Genomic DNA, 19703 nt, shown 5'->3' with positions numbered 1-19703 from the left:
TGATCTTGTCATATAGTTCAGCAATGTCACACAAGCCGCTTTTCCCTGAATATCAGCACGACTGCAATTGTCATATTGATTTTATAATAAACAAAAAGTTAACAACAGCGTAATGATGTATGAACAAGTGGCAACTTTCCAGTCTCTCTCTTGAATCCCACATGGAAGTGACTTAAACTGCACTTCATCGACTGGCCACTAGAGACAGGCTCTAAAAGAGAGTCAATCCCATAAATCCCCATGTTAAAATGCTAAACTTTACAGCAGAAAAAAATATGTTTACAGCCTGGTACAAAAAGTGGTTTTGGTCTATAATGCTAATTTTGCCCTTCATGACAACTGTGAAGGGGGTGATTTTTTGTATAACTCATCCGTTTAAATTATATTAAGCCTTAAAGTTCTGCTAATTAATTAATCTGTGAAGTGGAGCAGGACCGTCCCATCAGTTCTTGTTTCGAACTCTCATCCACAGACGCCTTGTTGGAGGCGTTTTTCCTGCTTGATAAACACAAGCAGCACCAAACAACGGTTCATGCGCTCGTCATCTTCTAATTAGGACCCGAAATCAAAGAAAATAAGCAATGTAAGAGAATAGGAGAATACCTTGTGACAAACGCACACATCAACCCAATCACTTTATAGTTTATAGTTCATGTAAACACTACGTTTGGATTCATCAATCGGAATTAATTCATTAAGACTGAAACGAAAGATGTCCATGTAAACTTAGCTATTGTGAGTTACATTTAGACACAATATTGTCTGCTTTTGCTTTGTTTTGACAATTAAAAGTTCCACAGCAGAACAAATGTTTTGAACGAATCGTTTTAATGAATGATTTAATAACTCATTAAGACAGTGACATGCCGCCACCTACGAGCGGTTTCAGTTTATGCAATTGAAAATGCATTCAAGCCACCTCTGAGCTGCATTAAACAGTGTGTGTAAATAAATACATCTAAATGCCACTTCAGATGCAGCTTCTGTGCCACTTCTGCAGTGCAGATGCATTTTGGTGACACTGATTTCATTTGATTGGTAATCCAATTTAATTTATTTAATGTAACAATTTGACAAAATATGATGCAAACATCTAACAAGGTTAGAAAAAACAAAATGTAAAAATCTGTTTAACTTTAAAGGGACAAATACTCCATTGTGGTGGGAAACTTCATTTCTGTTGCAGCTTTGAACTAACCAACGCACAGAACATGAAGAATATGACAAGCTTCAGAAGTCGGCTGTCCATGGCAGTCCTAAACCAGCCAAAGTACCAGAAGAATAATGGGAAATCTTTTTTTCCCCCAATAATCACACAGCCCTAGGCAGACACGCTGAATGTAGTGAGCTTCCTTGATCTCGACTGCATCCAAAACCATTAGAGAGCGATTTGGAATACATGACGTAAACAGAAACTCAAGCAAATAGAGATCTTTCCGAGACTCAACTCACAACTGGTTTCAATAGAGTTACAGTACAAACCAGTAGAAACTTATACTGTTTACATTGCATTTGATATATTTGCATAACAGTCTAGCAGAACTGCTATTTATACCAAGATGTTACTGCAAAATGTTAATAATATGCTAATTAGTTACCAAGACGACATTAAAGGAACATTTAGCTATTTCACAGAGAATTTGTACATCACTCGTCCAATCAGAATTTAGAGTAGGAAATCCAGTTTGACTGTTTTGAGTCTAATTCTAATTCTAAGTTCTAAAAAAGAAAGTAATAAAGAACCTTTCATTTCAAACTTATTTAAAAATAGACCAACCCAGGCTCAAATATTTTTCAAGATATCTCAAAATGATATTAAGCATCCTTCTTGTTTGTTTCACAACACTTGAATCACGCTGGTTGTTGCACGTTTCACGGCAGTTGGGAACTGAAATGTCCAGTGAGTGGAGCTAAAAGGTTAATGCTCTATTGCGCTTGAAACTAATGTACCACCTACACCAAATCCCAAACATTTAAACATTTAATCCTGAACAAAAAAAAGCAACCGATCCATTTGAACTTGCTTCTACAAGTCTTTGAGCTTGTTATCATGACTCTGCAATGCTGCTGTACCAGATGCGAGCTATATACTGTATATTTATATTATAAATCATGTGTCGAATTTCCAGCAAAATGACTCTTCTATATTTTATTTTATGTACGGTTAGCATGACATACAATTAAGCATGCAGTGATATCAACTCAGGTCACAACACCCACCCCTAAACAACATCCTCCATCAGTCTAGCATCAGGATAATGATGTCCGTTATGACCTGCCGTTCCTTGTTATGAACTGACAGCACATTTCAGAAACATTCACACAGATGATGACATCATTCTGAACATAGACAAAGTTAGGAGCAGCTCTAATTAAGAACATATTCACACTGTTTCCATTATTCAGACACCTCATAATTAAAACACACATCATTCCAGCAGACCTTCACTGCAGCTTTTACTTTCATGGGAATGTGTTTTGGTATGTCTGTGTGTAGGTGGGTGAATATAAAAATGGATCAAACTGTGTGTTTGGCGGTGACAGAGCGGAGTCAATTCTGATATTACTGTTTTTAAGAGTAAAATTACCTGATGGCCCCTCATCCTCTGGAAGTGGCTGATGGTGTCGCTAATGGTGTAAACCCTCACGTGACCCATATGAAGACGACCCGACGGGTACGGGAACATGGAGAGGACGTAGAACTTCTTCCGGGAGCTCTAAACAAGAAAAACAGAAGAGTTATTCTGTGCCTTTTCCTTTTAAATAGACAGATGTTTTTTTTTATTTCAAAAATTTCTAAAAAGGTTTTAAAGATTTATGGTGTGTTCACACTTGTAGTTCGGTTCGCTTGGTTCGATTGGTCCGAATCCCCCCCAAAAAAGTTAGCCCTGTTCCGCTTAGCGTTCACATTGGCATTTTAAACACGAACCTAAAGATACCGAACCTAAAGGCATAGGGATATGTGCACAACCTGATCGGCTGGTCGGCTTTTATGACATATATTTCGAGACGGAATTTAGCGAACATCCAAAACAACACTGTGTTCTGGGATAAATGCACCGACATACCAGCTGAGAACTCCTGAAGAGCTTATAAAGTGTGTAAAGGAGTCAAAACAGCGTCAGGAATCCCTCCGTCACACAAACCCAGATCTGCTGTGAGGAGACGCGGTTCTGACATCTGTACTGAACTCTGACGGGCAACATCGAGACTATGATGAGAAAAAACAGGACCTTTTTAGGGTCACATCTTCCTGTTTTTGGTTCGTTTACATGTGTTTGGTCCGTGTTGTGTTCATATTTCTTTCGAACCGCACCAGAGTTCGTTTGGAAGTGGATCGAGACTCATCTTTTCAGCGTCTTGGTCCGCTTGTTCGATGCGCACCAGGGTTTAGATGGCAGCGTTCACACTTATTCAAATGAACTGCACTAACAGAGCAATCGCACAAGAATTCATTTTAACCAAACTAAACCTGCCAAGTGTGAACAAACCCTTAAAGTTGTAAAGAAATAATTTGTGTTCAATACAAGAAGTAGTTTTGGCATAATATGGATTATCACACACACAAAAAAAAGCAGGTTTGCACTGCACAACATTAGGAAGATGTGCATGAACAGCTTCTCGTCCAGGCCGTGTCAATTCTAGACTGGACTATTGCAATACTCTTCTGGCTGGGCTTCCAACATGTGCAACCAAACCTCTGCAAATGTCACAGCTCTGTTTATCTCTCTGCACTGGCTTCCGGTTATGGCTCGCATCGAGTTCAAGACATTGACGTTTGCCTACAGAGCAGCCACGGGCTCCTCAATCCCTCGCCCTCTCCCACGAGTCCACATCCATGGTCTACATCTCCTCCAGAAGCCTGGAAGTGAGCCTCGCCTCAAGGTTTCACCGCAGAGAGGCACAAAATCACTCTCAAGGATGTGGAATGATCTTCCCAACCACAACCGGACAGCCGAATCCCTCACGGTTTCCAAGAAGCATATGAAAACTCATCTCTTCCGTGAACACACAACCGCATCCTGCTAATAAAAACAAATAAATAAATCTCCTCTATGCTCACTATTCCTTAAGCCCTCGCTGTTCTAGCTTGTACTATGTTGAACAGTTAGGGGTTAACAGTTTAGAACCCAAGGAGTCAGAATTATAATAAATTAAAGAAAAGTTTTACTGAAGATAGTTTGCAGTTTCATCAGCAGAAGTCAGCTTCAAGACTCACACAGGAGTTTGTAGGCCGTAACCCCGCTTACAGTTACAAAGATCACAGCAGTTATACCCTACACCACACACACACCAGTTATACCCTTCACCAAGGTCTACGCTACATCCTTGCTTCAGGTTGCAGTTTCTGATTGGCTAAGAAATAGATAAATATAGTAATTTTACACATATACAGATAGACTGAAGCATATCTCTATCGATTATGCAGCTGACACTTGGACCCTGAAGTTAGGCACGTCGTGACCTTCCAGGTCGCAGATTTGGGTTGCTGGGTGCCAACATATCCCGAACAACAACTCAGTCAATCTCCAATAATGCCAGTGGTTCCTTAACCTGTAACCAAGAAGACTAACACACACACCGACACACAGCTTTTCCAAGGTTGGGAATGGCCAGGCTCTAACAATAAACAGGAGAGTTTTCTCAAAACATCAAGATAACACGCTCTTTCTCTCAAGGAAGAGAAAGAACCTCTCTTTTCTCTCTTCTTTAACAAAGAAATGGTCCCTTAAATTATTGGCTTCAATGACCCCTGTATGTTTTAACACGTTGAAGACCTTTCTCAAACACAAAACAAGTCCCCATTTCATTTCTGGAAGCCGGGCTAAATGAGCAAGCACTGTTACTGCATTCAGATATCAAATACAGACATTGGAGAATACATGAAAAGAACATTTCAGTAATCACACTGGTTACTTCTATAACAAAGCAAAATCTTCAGAGAAGTCATTCAACTCATTTGATATTTAGAAGGAAAAATATTGATTAATACATTGATTATAATCACTCATTACATATACATTGAAGCAGCAGTGGATTCCAATCCAATGAATACATGTGAAGTGAATCATTTTGACTTTGATTTCCTTAAAAACATTTTTTTTTATCAATGTTCTGGTGAGGCAACTATACTGAAAGTTAACATGACCAATTTTTTGAGAATGTAAATAGAAATGTGAATCTTATAAGTTTATAAATGCACTTACATGAATTATTCAGATAAAACTGTTTTTTTTAGGTCTGTGTTGTTGTGGCAATGAAATAAAATTAGATATAACTTTACACAGAAAAGGTTAAGTCATTTTTCACACAAAAATCATGTTAACTCACATATTCCTTACGCCTGTGGCTATACTTTTGAAACAGGATTGTAATGTTTACAAAATGGCCCCATTCACTGTAACAGAGATTTTTGCTTATTTTAGAGAAAAGGAGAAGTCGAAATTAATTTTGTGAAGAGCTTTACTTGTAATGAAAACAGAATATTCCTTTAAGTGCTAATAAACAGATTAAAAATATAATGAAAATGTATGTTCATTCAACGGTTCACTAAATGTTAAAAGCTATACAGATTGTCACTAATCCAAGATTTGTCTGGGAAGGTTCATCTTGGACACCAACAATTGAATAAAAAGCAAAAGGCAAGAACACAAATCATTCCTGCATTAATGGGGACCCATTATGTCTTGATTCTTGTTTTTGAGGTCTATTAGAATAGGTTTTTATGCTTGCATTTTTCTTGCCACAACTCAACATATGCCACTCCCATGAACACACATCTGAAACTGCTGCAATATAAGTGGTTGATGCAGATTTATATAACTCCAGTTGTATTGATAAATATAATGAAAATGTCCTTGACACTTGCTTAAGGTGCAGTGAGTTTAAAGGTACATTATTACATTGCATATGGGAGTGCGAAGAAGTCAAAACATTTTGGAAAGGTGTGAAAGAAATGATAGAGAAGATCCTTGATGTTAACATTCCATTGTCACCTTTACTTTTTCTATTACATTTACTTCCTAATGAAATCAAGTTAAAAAAGAAAGAGTATATATTTATAAATATAAGCCGTTTTGCTTGAAGTTTCAAGCAAATTTCTATTTGCTTGACTTTAAATTGGAAAAGTATTTGCGCACACCAAGTATAGGACATTGGCTAAAAGAAAAGGTAACAAATATGTGAATGGAAAATATGACTTTTATTTTAAGGGACAAATATACAGTTTTTGATGGAGTTTGGGGACCTTTCAGATCGTTCTTAAAATGTGGTGGACTTGGAAAGGTGTTCATAAAAGACTAAGAAAAGAGGAGGTATAGAATATCAATGTAAAATACTGAGAGGCTGTTTTTTCTTTCTTTTTTTTCTTCTTTTTTTCTTGTTTTCTTTTACATGGAAATGTATATGTTCATGTGTATAGTTAAAATGCAAATAATAATAATAATAATAATAATAAAATAAAAAACATATGCCACTCCCATGCCTAAAATGCATGGTTTACAGTCACTGTTATGCATTATGAAGTCAAAACACTCATCATCTAGCACAGTTTATCACTGGTAGAATGTTAAATATTTCAGCACAAGCATTTCAGTTTCATGCTCGAACAGCAACATTACAAACTAAAGAAAGATGAACATGGAAAAAAAAAGCATAATATGTCTTGTTTAAAACATTTTGAACAAAGAACAAATTCTAGAACAAAATATCAAACTAGCATTGGAATACTACTATGAGCGACCCTTGCAAAAACACTACTATAATTGAATCAGAAAGTATGTGTACAAAAAGTCGAGTCTCTCAGCATGCGACCACTAATTCAGTTGTCTTTCACATCTTATTGCGCATGAATGGCCGATACACATGCAATTAATTTCAAATGCCCATGGTGTGCATTGTTCATGCAAACACAGCTGGTTATGTCTCAAGTGAAAGTAAACAGTTGGGTGTAAACCGGACGTGTATTAGTATAATGGATCCGTGCGTGCGTTTGGTCTTAAAGTGACAGCAGCCAAATAAACCTGCTGCTCTGTCTCAATGTGAATCAAAAAAATTTGATTTTTTTTTTTACCTTTAATAAGAATACATTTATATTTAATTCATGCTGTGAATTTATGCAATATTCTGTTTTTACATTTGATTATTACATTTCTGTACTAATTCTAACTACATGATGTTAAATAAATCTATTGTACCTGAAAAACATAATGTTTATGTTTAATGCTTATTTTTTTCTTATTTTTAAATGACAGAATAAACAGAATTACATTATCTTGATATATATCATCGAGAAATAGAATTTCTCATATCAAAAAAAAAAAAAGGAAAAAAAAAAGGTCATATTGCCTATCAACAGCAACAATCATGGTAGACCTATGTTCACGTTGCTGCTTGTAATAATATTCTGCCTGGATCATCCTGGTCAAATACATGCGATCACGCTTAGTAAAGCAGCAACTCAAGTTTACAACTTAATATCGTGGAGTTCTCACAGCAGAGCTCATACAGTATGGTCGACTGTGTAAACTGACCTCAATTGTACCAAATTTATCAGAGTTTCCACACCGTACACCCATCTGAAGACTGATTCACGAAGGGAAAAGCTTCTTGGAGAGATGCGGTTGAGATGCATTCATGATCTATGAATACATAGATGAATGAATGAGGCATTCACATTACTTGTCTTAACGCAGACTGACCTGCGACATCCGCTAAGGCTCATTCATTCAGTCACGCTCTCCACAGCAGTTTTAATGATTCATGACGGCTTTGAAGAAGCTCGCCGCACTGGGAAAGCATTAATCAGTGCGGGTCAAAAAGGCCTGAATTATTCAGCAGCTGAAAGAGACAAGGACACATTTTGGGAGAGAATACATCTCCACCGCATCTCTCCAAGACGCTTTTCCCTTCGTGCCCGTGAATCAGTCTTCAGATGAGTGTACGGTGAGGAAACTCTGATAAATTTGGTGCATAAACAATTGAGGTCAGTTTACACAGAGTCGACCCTACTGAAATCTATTCGGGGCACAAGAGAAGCATATTTTTTTATTTAAAGCACAATGACTGTGTAAGAAGCCCCTTGTGTAGTGAGAACATGTGAAAACAAACAGTGTGAGAAAACAATAGAGAGAAACGCTGATGAAAACAAAGCAGATGCTGCACACACGTCTGGGGAATGAAAGCAAAAGGTGTTAAATGGTCTCGGCTCCGGGTCAGACTAATTTTAGAAGCCATGACATGAGCACCTTCAAACCACTGCCGAAACACCACAGGAGAAAACCCAGACAAAGTTCTTGATATAAATGAAAAGGACATATTCTGTACTTTTGTTTTATTTTGACATACATATATACATATATATATATATATATATACACACACACACACACACACACACTCACCTAAAGGATTATTAGGATCACCTGTTCGATTTCTCATTAATGCAATTATCTAATCAACCAATCACATGGCAGTTGCTTCAATGCATTTAGGGGTGTGGTCCTGGTCAAGACAATCTCCTGAACTCCAAACTGAATGTCAGAATGGGAAAGAAAGGTGATTTAAGCAATTTTGAGCGTGGCATGGTTGTTGGTGCCAGACGGGACGGTCTGAGTATTTCACAATCTGCTCAGTTACTGGGATTTTCACGCACAACCATTTCTAGGGTTTACAAAGAATGGTGTGAAAAGGGAAAAACATCCAGTATGCGGAAGTCCTGTGGGCGAAAATGCCTTGTTGATGCTAGAGGTCAGAGGAGAATGGGCCGACTGATTCAAGCTGATAGAAGAGCAACTTTGACTGAAATAACCACTCGTTACAGCCAAGGTATGCAGCAAAGCATTTGTGAAGCCACAACACGCACAACCTTGAGGCGGATGGGCTACAACAGCAGAAGACCCCACCGGGTACCACTCATCTCCACTACAAATAGGAAAAAGAGGCTACAATTTGCACGAGCTCACCAAAATTGGACAGTTGAAGACTGGAAAAATGTTGCCTGGTCTGATGAGTCTCGATTTCTGTTGAGACATTCAGATGGTAGAGTCAGAATTTGGCGTAAACAGAATGAGAACATGGATCCATCATGCCTTGTTACCACTGTGCAGGCTGGTGGTGGTGGTGTAATTTTTTTATTATTTATAAAGGGACCATGTACAATTTTTAACATAAAATTCACATTTCATGCATTGCACCGGATTTAGCCAAAGGCTAATTTTCGTCTGTAGTCCCCAAATGGTGTGGGGGATGTTTTCTTGGCACACTTTAGGCCCCTTAGTGCCAATTGGGCATCATTTAAATGCCACGGCCTACCTGAGCATTGTTTCTGACCATGTCCATCCCTTTATGACCACCATGTACCCATCCTCTGATGGCTACTTCCAGCAGGATAATGCACCATGTCACAAAGCTCGAATCATTTCAAATTGGTTTCTTGAACATGACAATGAGTTCACTGTACTAAAATGGCCCCCACAGTCACCAGATCTCAACCCAATAGAGCATCTTTGGGATGTGGTGGAACGGGAGCTTCGTGCCCTGGATGTGCATCCCACAAATCTCCATCAACTGCAAGATGCTATCCTATCAATATGGGCCAACATTTCGAATGCTTTCAGCACCTTGTTGAATCAATGCCACGTAGAATTAAGGCAGTTCTGAAGGCGAAAGGGGATCAAACACAGTATTATTATGGTGTTCCTAATAATCCTTTAGGTGAGTGTATATATATATATATATATATATATTAGAAAACAGTAAACAACACATGCACTTGAGATGCATGTTGGGATTAAGACAAACAAGACGGAAGCCAGACAGACAGACCTTGCAGGACACGTCTCCTACCATTACAGATGCTTTTTATTTTCTTTAACACCAAGCATATCTGCGGACTCTGATGATTCTCTCCTTGAGTCCTTTAACTCAAAAGTTCAGAGTGTAATAGATGATATTGCTCCTGTGGAAGTCAGGAAGAAGAGTGGCAGACAAAAAGCACCTTGGAGAAACTCAACAGCAGTGCAAAACATGAGAAGACAATGCAGAAAAGCAGAGCGCATGTGGCGGAAGACAAAACCTGTAGTCCATTATAACATCTATAAAGACAGCCTCCATGCTTTCAATGTGGAACTAGGCAAAGCTAGACAGACTTTCTTCTCAAATGTTATAAACAGAAAAAAACAACACACACACTCTTTTTGCTACTGAGAGTCTAACAAACCCCCCAAGCCAGATTCCCAGTGAAATGCTCTCAGACCGCAAATGTAGTGAGCTTGCTTCCTTCTTCTCTGAGAAAATCAATAATATCAGAAAGGCGATCAGCATATCCTCGTGTGGCACTGAGGTCAGACAGATCAGACCACATCCGCAGAAAGTTACTATGTCTGATTTTGAAGAAATTAGTGGTAAAAGTCTGGAAGAAACCATACAGCACCTTAATACATCAACCTGCGCCCTTGACACACTTCCTTTTTCAAAAGTGTGTTAAACTGCTTAGAAGCAGATCTCCTAGAAGTGGTAAACTCCTCACTTCTCTATGGGACTTTTTAAGTCCCTTAAAAAGGTGGTTGATTATGATTTCACTTTTCTAACTTTAGTTAGTGTGTAATGTTGCTGTTTGAGCATAAACAACATCTGCAAAGTTACAATGCTCAAAGCAAAGGAAGAAGATATTTGCTTTTAAAGAAATTGCTTTTTAAGGACTACAACAAACGGCTGGTAGGGACTACACAACATTCCTCCCGGGTTAGTGACATCATGAACCCAATAATTTACATAAACCCCGCCCCGGGAACGTGATTTATAGATTATCATGACAGAATATGCTAATCAATGACCCGAAGATAACTACACATAAGCTACATAAATTCATCAACTAACCATTCAGAAATGTCCTGTTGCTTCTACATGTTGTCACTTCTTCTTGAGTCTCTCCATCATTGTCTGACTCTGGTTTGAACATAAGAGGCTAAAGGTTTTTGAAATTTTCAGTGAATGTCTGTGTGAGGTAAAAGGACACAAGCTGTTGTAGCTCCGCCCCCTGTGCTGGGAGCAGCAGCTCATTTGCATTTAAAGGGACAAACAGAAAAACGGTGCGTTTTTGCTCACCCTCCAAAAGTGATAACTTTAACATGCAATATAAAAATATCTGTGGGGTATTTTGAGCTAAAACTTCACATACACACTCTGAGGACATCAAAGACTTATTTTACATCTTGTGAAAGGGGCATTATACCACCCCTTTAAAACTGCAGTTTTTAAGCCCTTCCTGAAAAAGAGCAATCTGGATAGCAACATATTGAGCAATTACAGACCAATCTCAAATCTTCCTTTCATAGGCAAGATCACTGAAAAAGTTGTCTTCAATCAGCTGAACAAATTCTTAAGCTCGAATGGATACTTTGACAATGTTCAATCTGGTTTCCAACCACATTACAGCACAGAGACAGCGCTTGTAAAGATAATAAACGATATTCGCTTAAATACTGATACAGGCAAAACATAAATCACCAAATTGCTTACCACAGCTATGCAGAAGACACACAGATCTACTTAGCCCTATCGCCTAACGACTACAGCCCTATTGACTCCCTGTGCCGATGCATTGATGAAGTCAACAGTTGGATGTGCAAAGACTTTCTTCAGTTAAACAAATACAAAACTGAAGTCATTGCGTTTGGAAACAAAGATGAAGTTCTCAAGGTGAACGCATACCTTCACTCTAGGGGTCAAACAACTAAAAATCAAGTCAGGAATCTCAGTGTGATTCTGGAGTCAGACCTTAGTTTCAGTAGTCATGTCAAAGCAATAACTAAATCAGCATACTATCATCTCAAAAATATTGCAAGAATTAGATGCTTTGTTTCCAGACAAGACTTAGAGAAACTTGTTCATGCTTTCATCACCAGCAGGGTGGATTATTGTAATGGACTCCTCACTGGCCTTCCCAAAAAGACCATAAGACAGTTGTAACTCACACAGAACGCAGAGCAGAACCAGAACATATGAACACATCAAACACCAGTCCTCAGGACTTTACACTGGCTCCCAGTTACATTTAGGATTGATTTTAAAGTATTATTACTGGTATATAAATCACTCAATGGCCTAGGACCTCAATACATTGCAGATACCTGTATGCTCACTGAATATAAACCGATCACTCAGATCATTAGGATCATATCAGCTAGAAAAACCAAGGGTTTACTCTGAGCATGGCGAGTCCGCTTTTAGCTATTATGCCAGCCGCAGTTGGAACCAGCTTCCAGAAGAGATCAGATGTGCTCCTACAGTATCACATTCAAATCCAGACTCAAAACACATCTGTTTATCTGTGCATTTACTGAGCACTGTGCGTCCAACTGATTACACTGTATATTATTTCTGCATCCTCATTTTGATTCTAAACTCAAATGGCACTGAAAATTGGATAAGAGACAAACATAACTTACTTAATTGGAGAAATTGAGAGATGAAACGAAGCTGATGGCCTGGGTCTGTGGTGGAGAAGTGAGTTTGATGTATAATTAAACTCGAGGTTCTGTGGGGTGCGGACTGGATCGACTCCATTCCTAGAGCTTCCGAACAAATGTTTTTTTGGGGGGTGCAGACTGATGGGGCGGTGAACCTGAAAAGTCAGTCCTAGAGCTCCTCCTGTCCGATTTTAGGGAAAAATCGGGTCTATTGGAGACGTCAAATAGATTTTTAGGCGCGTCGAAAGATCACCACAGACACAGTACAATCCACATGGGATAATCTCACAGTATAACAAGCAGCTGTTCAAAATATGATACACCAGTGTTTTGCCAGTTTATCTCTTAATTCTTTTTATAACTGTATCCACATCCGACTGACTGCACTGTATTCTTCCTTTTGATTCTAAACTGAACTCAAATGGCACTGAGAATTGGGTAAGAGCAAAATAAGATACACCTGTGTTTTGCCAGATGAGAAGTTTATTCCATGTATCATATTTTTACTACTTTAATTAATTTTACTTATCTCTTTTAATTCCTTTTATAACTGTTTTAATTTTCCTTGCTTTTATTTAGTAGTTATTTTTATTCCTTTCTATGTAAAGCACTTTGAATTGCCATAGCGTATGAATAAACTTGCCTTGATACTGCAAAGCCTGCACAGAAACTGCATTTAAGAGGAAAAACACAAAAAGTTGTGCACATATACTGATTTTTTTTATTTTGTAATGTGGCAAGTCAAAAATGTCAGGGTGTTACAACAGTCCTGATAATGAAGGAAAAGCATTTATCAAAATAATTTATATTTTTCGGATGGACGGACGGAATGGATGGAATGGATGGAATGGATGGAATGGATGGAATGGATGGAATGGATGGATTTAGTTGAAGCTCATAAAATGTAATAGCCTATAGTATTCTGATTTAGCCTAGAAATCTAGACTCAGTCTAAATCTGGAGGACTTGAAGTTTTCTTTAAGAAAAGAACAAAGAACGGCACTGAAGTCATTCTTAAAAAAGGAAGATGTGTTTGGATGTGTCCCGCCCCTCGGATTGAGCCCTACTAATGGTGAGTTCCCAGACCCAACATCTTGATGTGGGTCTGGCTTGCCAGGCTAATTCTGATTGATTTGAGTAATTGGTTAAACTTAAATATTTGACATAAAAGTCAACGTATACATTTAATAAGGTAATTATACAAATAAAAAAATTCTGACCCTGCTTACAATCAATGACAATAGTCAGCATTGTTATATATTGTATTGCCATTTCTGATCACATTATTCACAAGTCAAGATGAGCATTTCATTCCCTCATAAAATAATCTAAGTACAGTTGTGTTCTTTTGTCTTTTATTTTCAAATACTTTTAGCTTCAAATCAAATTTTCAAATGTTACTAGCACTGAATGGGTTGTAATGTGATTATTCTCTGGGCTGGTTGGTTTGATAAAGTCTGATCCACGTACATCGAGATTTGAGCTTTCAGTCCAGCATTTTTTCTGTCTTTGAATGATGCCATTAATAAATGCAATCAGCAACTGCAGCTCCACAAAACAAAGGGAATAATGGACATGATGGAGAGACGTCGTGCTCGTGATAGCAAAACACATCAACGCCACTGAAAGCACAATGTGTTCGGCTTAAAAGCCACCTGAACGAAAGCAGCTTCTCTGTAAGAGTAATGCTTCAGATGCCAGACTATTTCTCACACACATACTGTACAAAGGGTTTCCGCTGGGAGATGGAAAGGATTCTTTCAATGAAAATCTCAAAGTAGAAACATGACATATTGTAACTGTACAGACTACACAGAGAAAATACCCACCTCTCGCCTTAAAAAAGAGAATTATTAATGCGTATCCATTTAAAGACAGTTAACAATGACAACGTCTCTAAAGAAACATCATAAATGTCTCATGAAAGTGTCCATAGGACTATATGTCACCTACACTGGGAAAAAATGATTTTTGCTGCTTCTTCAATTTACTTAATTAAAATGAGCTAAAGCAACACAATTGCTGAACATTTTACCACAATGCAAAATCGGAGACTGCAGTTTTAGGACCACATTTCAAGAACCTAGTTTGATATCTTTTTTTATGTGTGGAGTGAGACGCTTGAGGCCTGCGCCCTGAGGTTAATGTCCCCACCTGGGATTTATTAGTTGTTTTGTAAGGGTTATTACTGGAATCTCCTTTCAAACCTTTAGAGTCAACTCCTGACCGGATTCTGACTCTCGGGGTGGGGTTTTTGTTAGCATTAGCCTCTCTCAAGCGTGTGGGGATCTGCAGGCTCTTTCTTGCATGGAGTTTGCCCTGGGTTTGGTGAAGGGTTTTCTTTGACCCAGGCCTGATTATGTCCCCAAAGTTTGGTCCATGTCATTTCGCTCTCAAGTGCTCATGCTTTTCCTCCACGGTGGAGGAGAGGCTCCATTTTCTCTACCCTGTTCAGGCTTTAAATAAGTTCTTCACTTCGGAATAAACTTTCTTGATAATTTACTCACCCCTATGTCATCCAAGATGTTCATGTCTTTCTCTCTTCAGTCGAAAAGAAATTAAGGATTTTGAGGAAAACATTCCAGGATTTTTCTCCATATAGTGTCTTCAATGGGAACCAACGGGTTGAAGGTCCAAATGTGAGTTTCAGTGCAGCTTCAAAGTCTCTACACGATCACAGCCGAGGAATAAGAGTCTTATCTAGCCATCCGAACCATTGGTCATTTTCTAAAAAAAATAAGCATTTATATACTTTTTGACCAGAAATGCTCGTCTTGCTCTAGATCTGTGATGCGTGACATAGGCGGAAGTACCGACCAAGTGTTTACAAAGCCAACGTGCAAAGACTAAGTCAAACGGCATTTACAAAAAAAATTATAATAAATAAAAAGGTAAAACAACGATGTCGGACGAAGTTTTGAAGTGAGTTTTTCGCCCTACATTTTCCGCTTACATCAGATTACCGCCTGACCTTTCCAACGCAATTACGCAATGTGTGAAGTCTTGGATGTGCAAGACGAGCATTTGTGGTTAAAAAGTATATATATTTTATAATTTTTTTTAGAAAATGACCGTTTGTTTCTCTAGATAAGACTCTTATTCCTCGCCTGGGATCATGTAGAGACTTTGAAGCTGCACTGAAACTGACATTTGGACCTTCAAACCCGTCTGACCCCATTGAAGTCACTATATGGAGAAAAATCCTGGAATGTTTTCCTCAAAAACCTTAATTTCTTTTCAACTGAAGAAAGAAAGACATGAACATCTTGGATGACACAGGGGTGAGTAAATGATCAGGACATTTTTATTCTGTGGTGCATCTACTGCTTTAAAGTTGTAATTGGAGCGGCACTGCCAGTGGTGCAGGTCGTCTCAGTTGTTTGTGTGTTTTGGGGCTCGCCGCCTCTAAGCTCAGGAGCTCTCATTGGGTGAGAGATGTAATTTCTTTGGCTTATGAGGTGCGGACACTTCCTTCACCTCTGGGCACTGCAGCTCACGAGTGTCGCATCTTCCCTCTATTTAGACCGCTTACAGTTAGGCTCTATTGGTCCTCTGCGCACACTTTTATTACGTTTTATAACCTGGATTTGGATGCGGCCCCTGGTTCCCGGGTTCTTTTCGCATGAAATTGGTCGCTTTGGTCCTGGTTGAGTTTGGTCTGGTCCGCCCCCCCCAAAAAAAGACAGTTCTTTCAGCCAGATCTGGCAGCGCTTGGTGTGTGTGTTGTGTGTGTGTTGTGTGTGTGTTGTGTGTTGTGTGTGGTTCCCATTGCACCATCGCCACGCAGTGTCTCGTTCCCCTATTCAGAGAACATGGGTTACACAGGTACCCCCCCACATTTTCGTATACTGTCTTCATGTTTCATCAGTCAAAACTATCTGTGTTTTATTCTGCCACAGCGATCTCTGGATGCCTTTGATGAGTTTGATCATATAAATGATTTCCTGGAATGTAATAAGTTTGATGACTTTATGAGTCTCAACTGAGGACTGAGTGCGGCAATGAAACATATGTGTGTGTAATGCTCACAACACCCTTAGGCCTATTTTGGTAAAAGTAGGAAAAATAATACTTCTCTATATGAGAAATATGAAGTAAACATATGTGAATCCATGTTTTTCTCCAGTGTAGAGAAGTGTACAGTTTATTTATTTTATTTAGACCTTTCTAATGACTTGCAGGGACATTAAGCTGTATTTTCAAGGTCTCACCCAAAACAGATGGATTTTGTTTGGATTGTGATTAGTGATATTTGGCTACAAAAGCTAAATTGACTTCATGTTAAGCAAGAGGTGTTATGTTCCTGCAGTCTGCCATTTTTGGCAAATAAAGAAAATGTTGGTCTGAAAAAATTTCTTGCTGAGGATTGTATTCTGTGTGCCCTGTTTTGAACATGAAAGTCCTTTGTCAGTCACATGCCTGTTTAAGTGATGAACTGCTCTACTTTTGGTTGTTTTCAGAGATGGTAACAGACGTTTTATTCAATTGTGCTATAATTGTGTGGCCTGTGCTACAAAACTTTCAACCTTTGTAGCACCAGTACTATATGCAAAAGTTAACGTACCATTGGTAACCCTCTTAAAATATTTAAGCTAATTTGTTTCGATGTGTGGGTCACACGTTGGTTGCAGCAGAGATGAAACAGGATCTAAGTGCAGCAATCTTTATACAGAAACAAACTCAAATCTTCACATATCACTCAAGAACAAGAATGGAACAAGCAACTTAACACAAGTTAGAACTGACAATGAACTGAAAGACACACAGGGCTTAAACCAATCAAAGAAACGTGAAACACCTGCGAGTACTGAATCAAACCATTTGTAACCTAGGAGACTAACAGGCAGGGCAAGAGTACTGAATCTCCTGATCAAAACAATAGCATTGCTAAATGCATTTCTTATGCACGATGTAGTCTATAAAAAAAACTTGATTCTCATTTTTTTCTTTAAAATTGTGCTTTTTTATGAAACTTCCCCACATTCAAGTGTTGATAAAAAAGAATGCATGAAGCTAGAATAAAAAAACTGGTCTTGGTTTTTTTTTTTTTTTTTTTTTTTTTTTTTAAAAGCAATATATTGCATGTTCAGATATTTATACAACAAAATATTCTGGGTGTCTTATGTCTAAAATTGAAATCAAAGTTTTATGTAAACACTTGGTTTAAAAAAAGTAGTATGTAAAAAAGTATTTACTATAAGTATTCCATGTGGGAAATTTACTTAAATTTGAGTCCTAAAGAAAACACGGTCAATAAGTATGTAAATAATTTGACTTTATGACAAGGCTTGAAAAAACGTTTAACTTAAATAATATATTTAAATACATTTTGTTGTCATTACACAATTTTTTGAGTCAATAAATTGAAACTCAGTTAACTAAATATTTTGATCCTTCTTCCTCACATAAAGCACATGTGACTTCAGTGGTCATTGTATGGAAAATAACTGCTTTAAGCTTATTCTAAAATTGTGTTTAAGATTTTTTTTTTTCAGTCATACAGGTTTGGAACTGTATTCTTACAGACTGCACCTTTAATATCTTTCAATATTACAATCATCTACTGCACATCATCTCCAGTTCATCATGATGGGATGTACCTGGTGTGCCTGATCCCTCTTCCACTGCTCCTGGATCCGGGCGCTCCAGCTCTGCTCCACTCGACGCCGGGTCTCGGCCCTGTAGTCCCGCTCCCACACCCCAGATTCACTGAACAGACCCCGGATCAGCTGGACACGCGGCAGCGGCCTCCACGGGAACACGGTGACCCTCCACACAGACATCAGCGTGACCCTGGGACCTGCAGGAGCGCAGGAGGAGAGTGGTTACACTGGGAACTTGGACACTAAAGCGCAAGATAACTGTGTGGCCTGATGATTAATGCAAACACATTCACCATCTCGGTATAAAACGTTCCTTCATTTAAACAGATTGTCATGGCGTATTGTGCTCAGATGTTTGTTCTGTTGGAGAAACAAATAGACTGGGATATATTGCGGCGTAACTATAGCAACATGCCATACTGTAAGGTGGCAATAAACCTGTCCCCTTGGAAACAAATGTTTTAACACCTACAAAAACTTATAAACTGGTCACATTAAACATAAAATAATTCACCAGTGCAATCTACACAAACACAGTGAACAGGGAGGCACTATTATGTTTCAGTACAGAAAGAAGAAAGAGAGTTACTTACATTTTTATTTTCTCATGAAAAAGTATTTTCACTATAATTCATTCTAGTGTTTATAATTCATATAAATCTGTGTAAAACTGGCTTCATCATTTCAATTGAATGATAAAGCCTTGATTTTTATATTATGTTTTATAAAATGTTTTAAAAATTACGTTTGTTCATCTTTATTCTCTTTTGGATTTTAATTGATATTATGCATTAAGAAAAGACACCACAGGTGAATAGGATAAAGTGTTTAACTAACTGAAATCACCGGTTGACTAATAGACAAAACAGCACAAACGTATTATGTAAAAAACTGCAGAACAGAAATCTGAACATTGGATTTGGTCAAGTTAAAAATTCTTGTCTTATTTCGTTGACATATGAGAGTTTATGTTTTCGCAGAGGGGATTTTGGATCACTCCATAAACCCCATAAAATAATAACATGTTTTTATGAACAAAATGTGCACGAATGGTGCATGAACAAACCCATCAGGAAAAACCTTCAGAATATATAGATAAAAATAAATGTGCAAAGTTTGGTGTGTAAGGAGTGAAGATTGAGAAAACAACCTTTAAAGATATTGTAATTGAAATCTGCAGATGCAAATAAATAAAGTGCAATAAAGCAAACACTTAAATTAGTTTATTTCCAATAGTCTGAAAGAAGACAAAACATGGAAGCAAAATAGCCCAAAAACTCAAAATTGACCAGCGCATGAAAAAAAAGGTTTTGCCTGTAGTGTCTTGCCTTAAAAACATGTAAATCAGGTTATCTGTCAAGTGTCAACCCGTTACCAGTAGCCATTGCTACATTTCAACCACCAAAATGAATCATATTAAAGGTGCAGTCTGTAAGAATGACAGCTAGTGGTCAAAATAGGTACTGCAGTCCAAATTCAAAATATCACAGACCTTTGTTTCCCTTCCCCCGCCTCCTCAGACTCAACGCTAGAGCTGCACGATTAATCGTTAAAAGATCGCGATCTCGATTCAACCCCCCACGCGATTTTAATCCTGCATTTCTACGATTCTGCCAATGATATTCAACGA

General features: G+C 38.2%; 1 protein-coding gene and 1 long non-coding RNA gene across 3 annotated transcripts in view; one reads left to right on the top strand and one right to left on the bottom strand.

Moving 5' to 3' along the window:
• The window catches only part of LOC309484253, a 288989-nt gene that overhangs the window by 232101 nt on the left and 37185 nt on the right, over positions 1–19703 (top strand). The gene's annotated exons all lie outside the window — the stretch shown is intronic.
• Positions 1–19703, bottom strand: part of lars2 (leucyl-tRNA synthetase 2, mitochondrial) — a 93151-nt gene that overhangs the window by 69419 nt on the left and 4029 nt on the right. Inside the window, exons 2-3 of the mRNA XM_082150588.1 lie at positions 18071–18270; positions 2433–2717 (exon numbers count right to left, since the gene is read on the bottom strand). Of these exons, the coding sequence (XP_082006714.1) occupies positions 2433–2717; positions 18071–18253 (468 nt within the window). The 5' untranslated portion in view covers positions 18254–18270. The remainder of the gene's footprint in view (positions 1–2432; positions 2718–18070; positions 18271–19703) is intronic.

Source organism: Leuciscus leuciscus (assembly GCF_965113295.1).
Source record: "Leuciscus leuciscus genome assembly, chromosome: 20".
NCBI classification, from domain to species: domain Eukaryota; kingdom Metazoa; phylum Chordata; class Actinopteri; order Cypriniformes; family Leuciscidae; genus Leuciscus; species Leuciscus leuciscus.
This window is presented reverse-complemented; position numbering and strand designations above follow the sequence as displayed.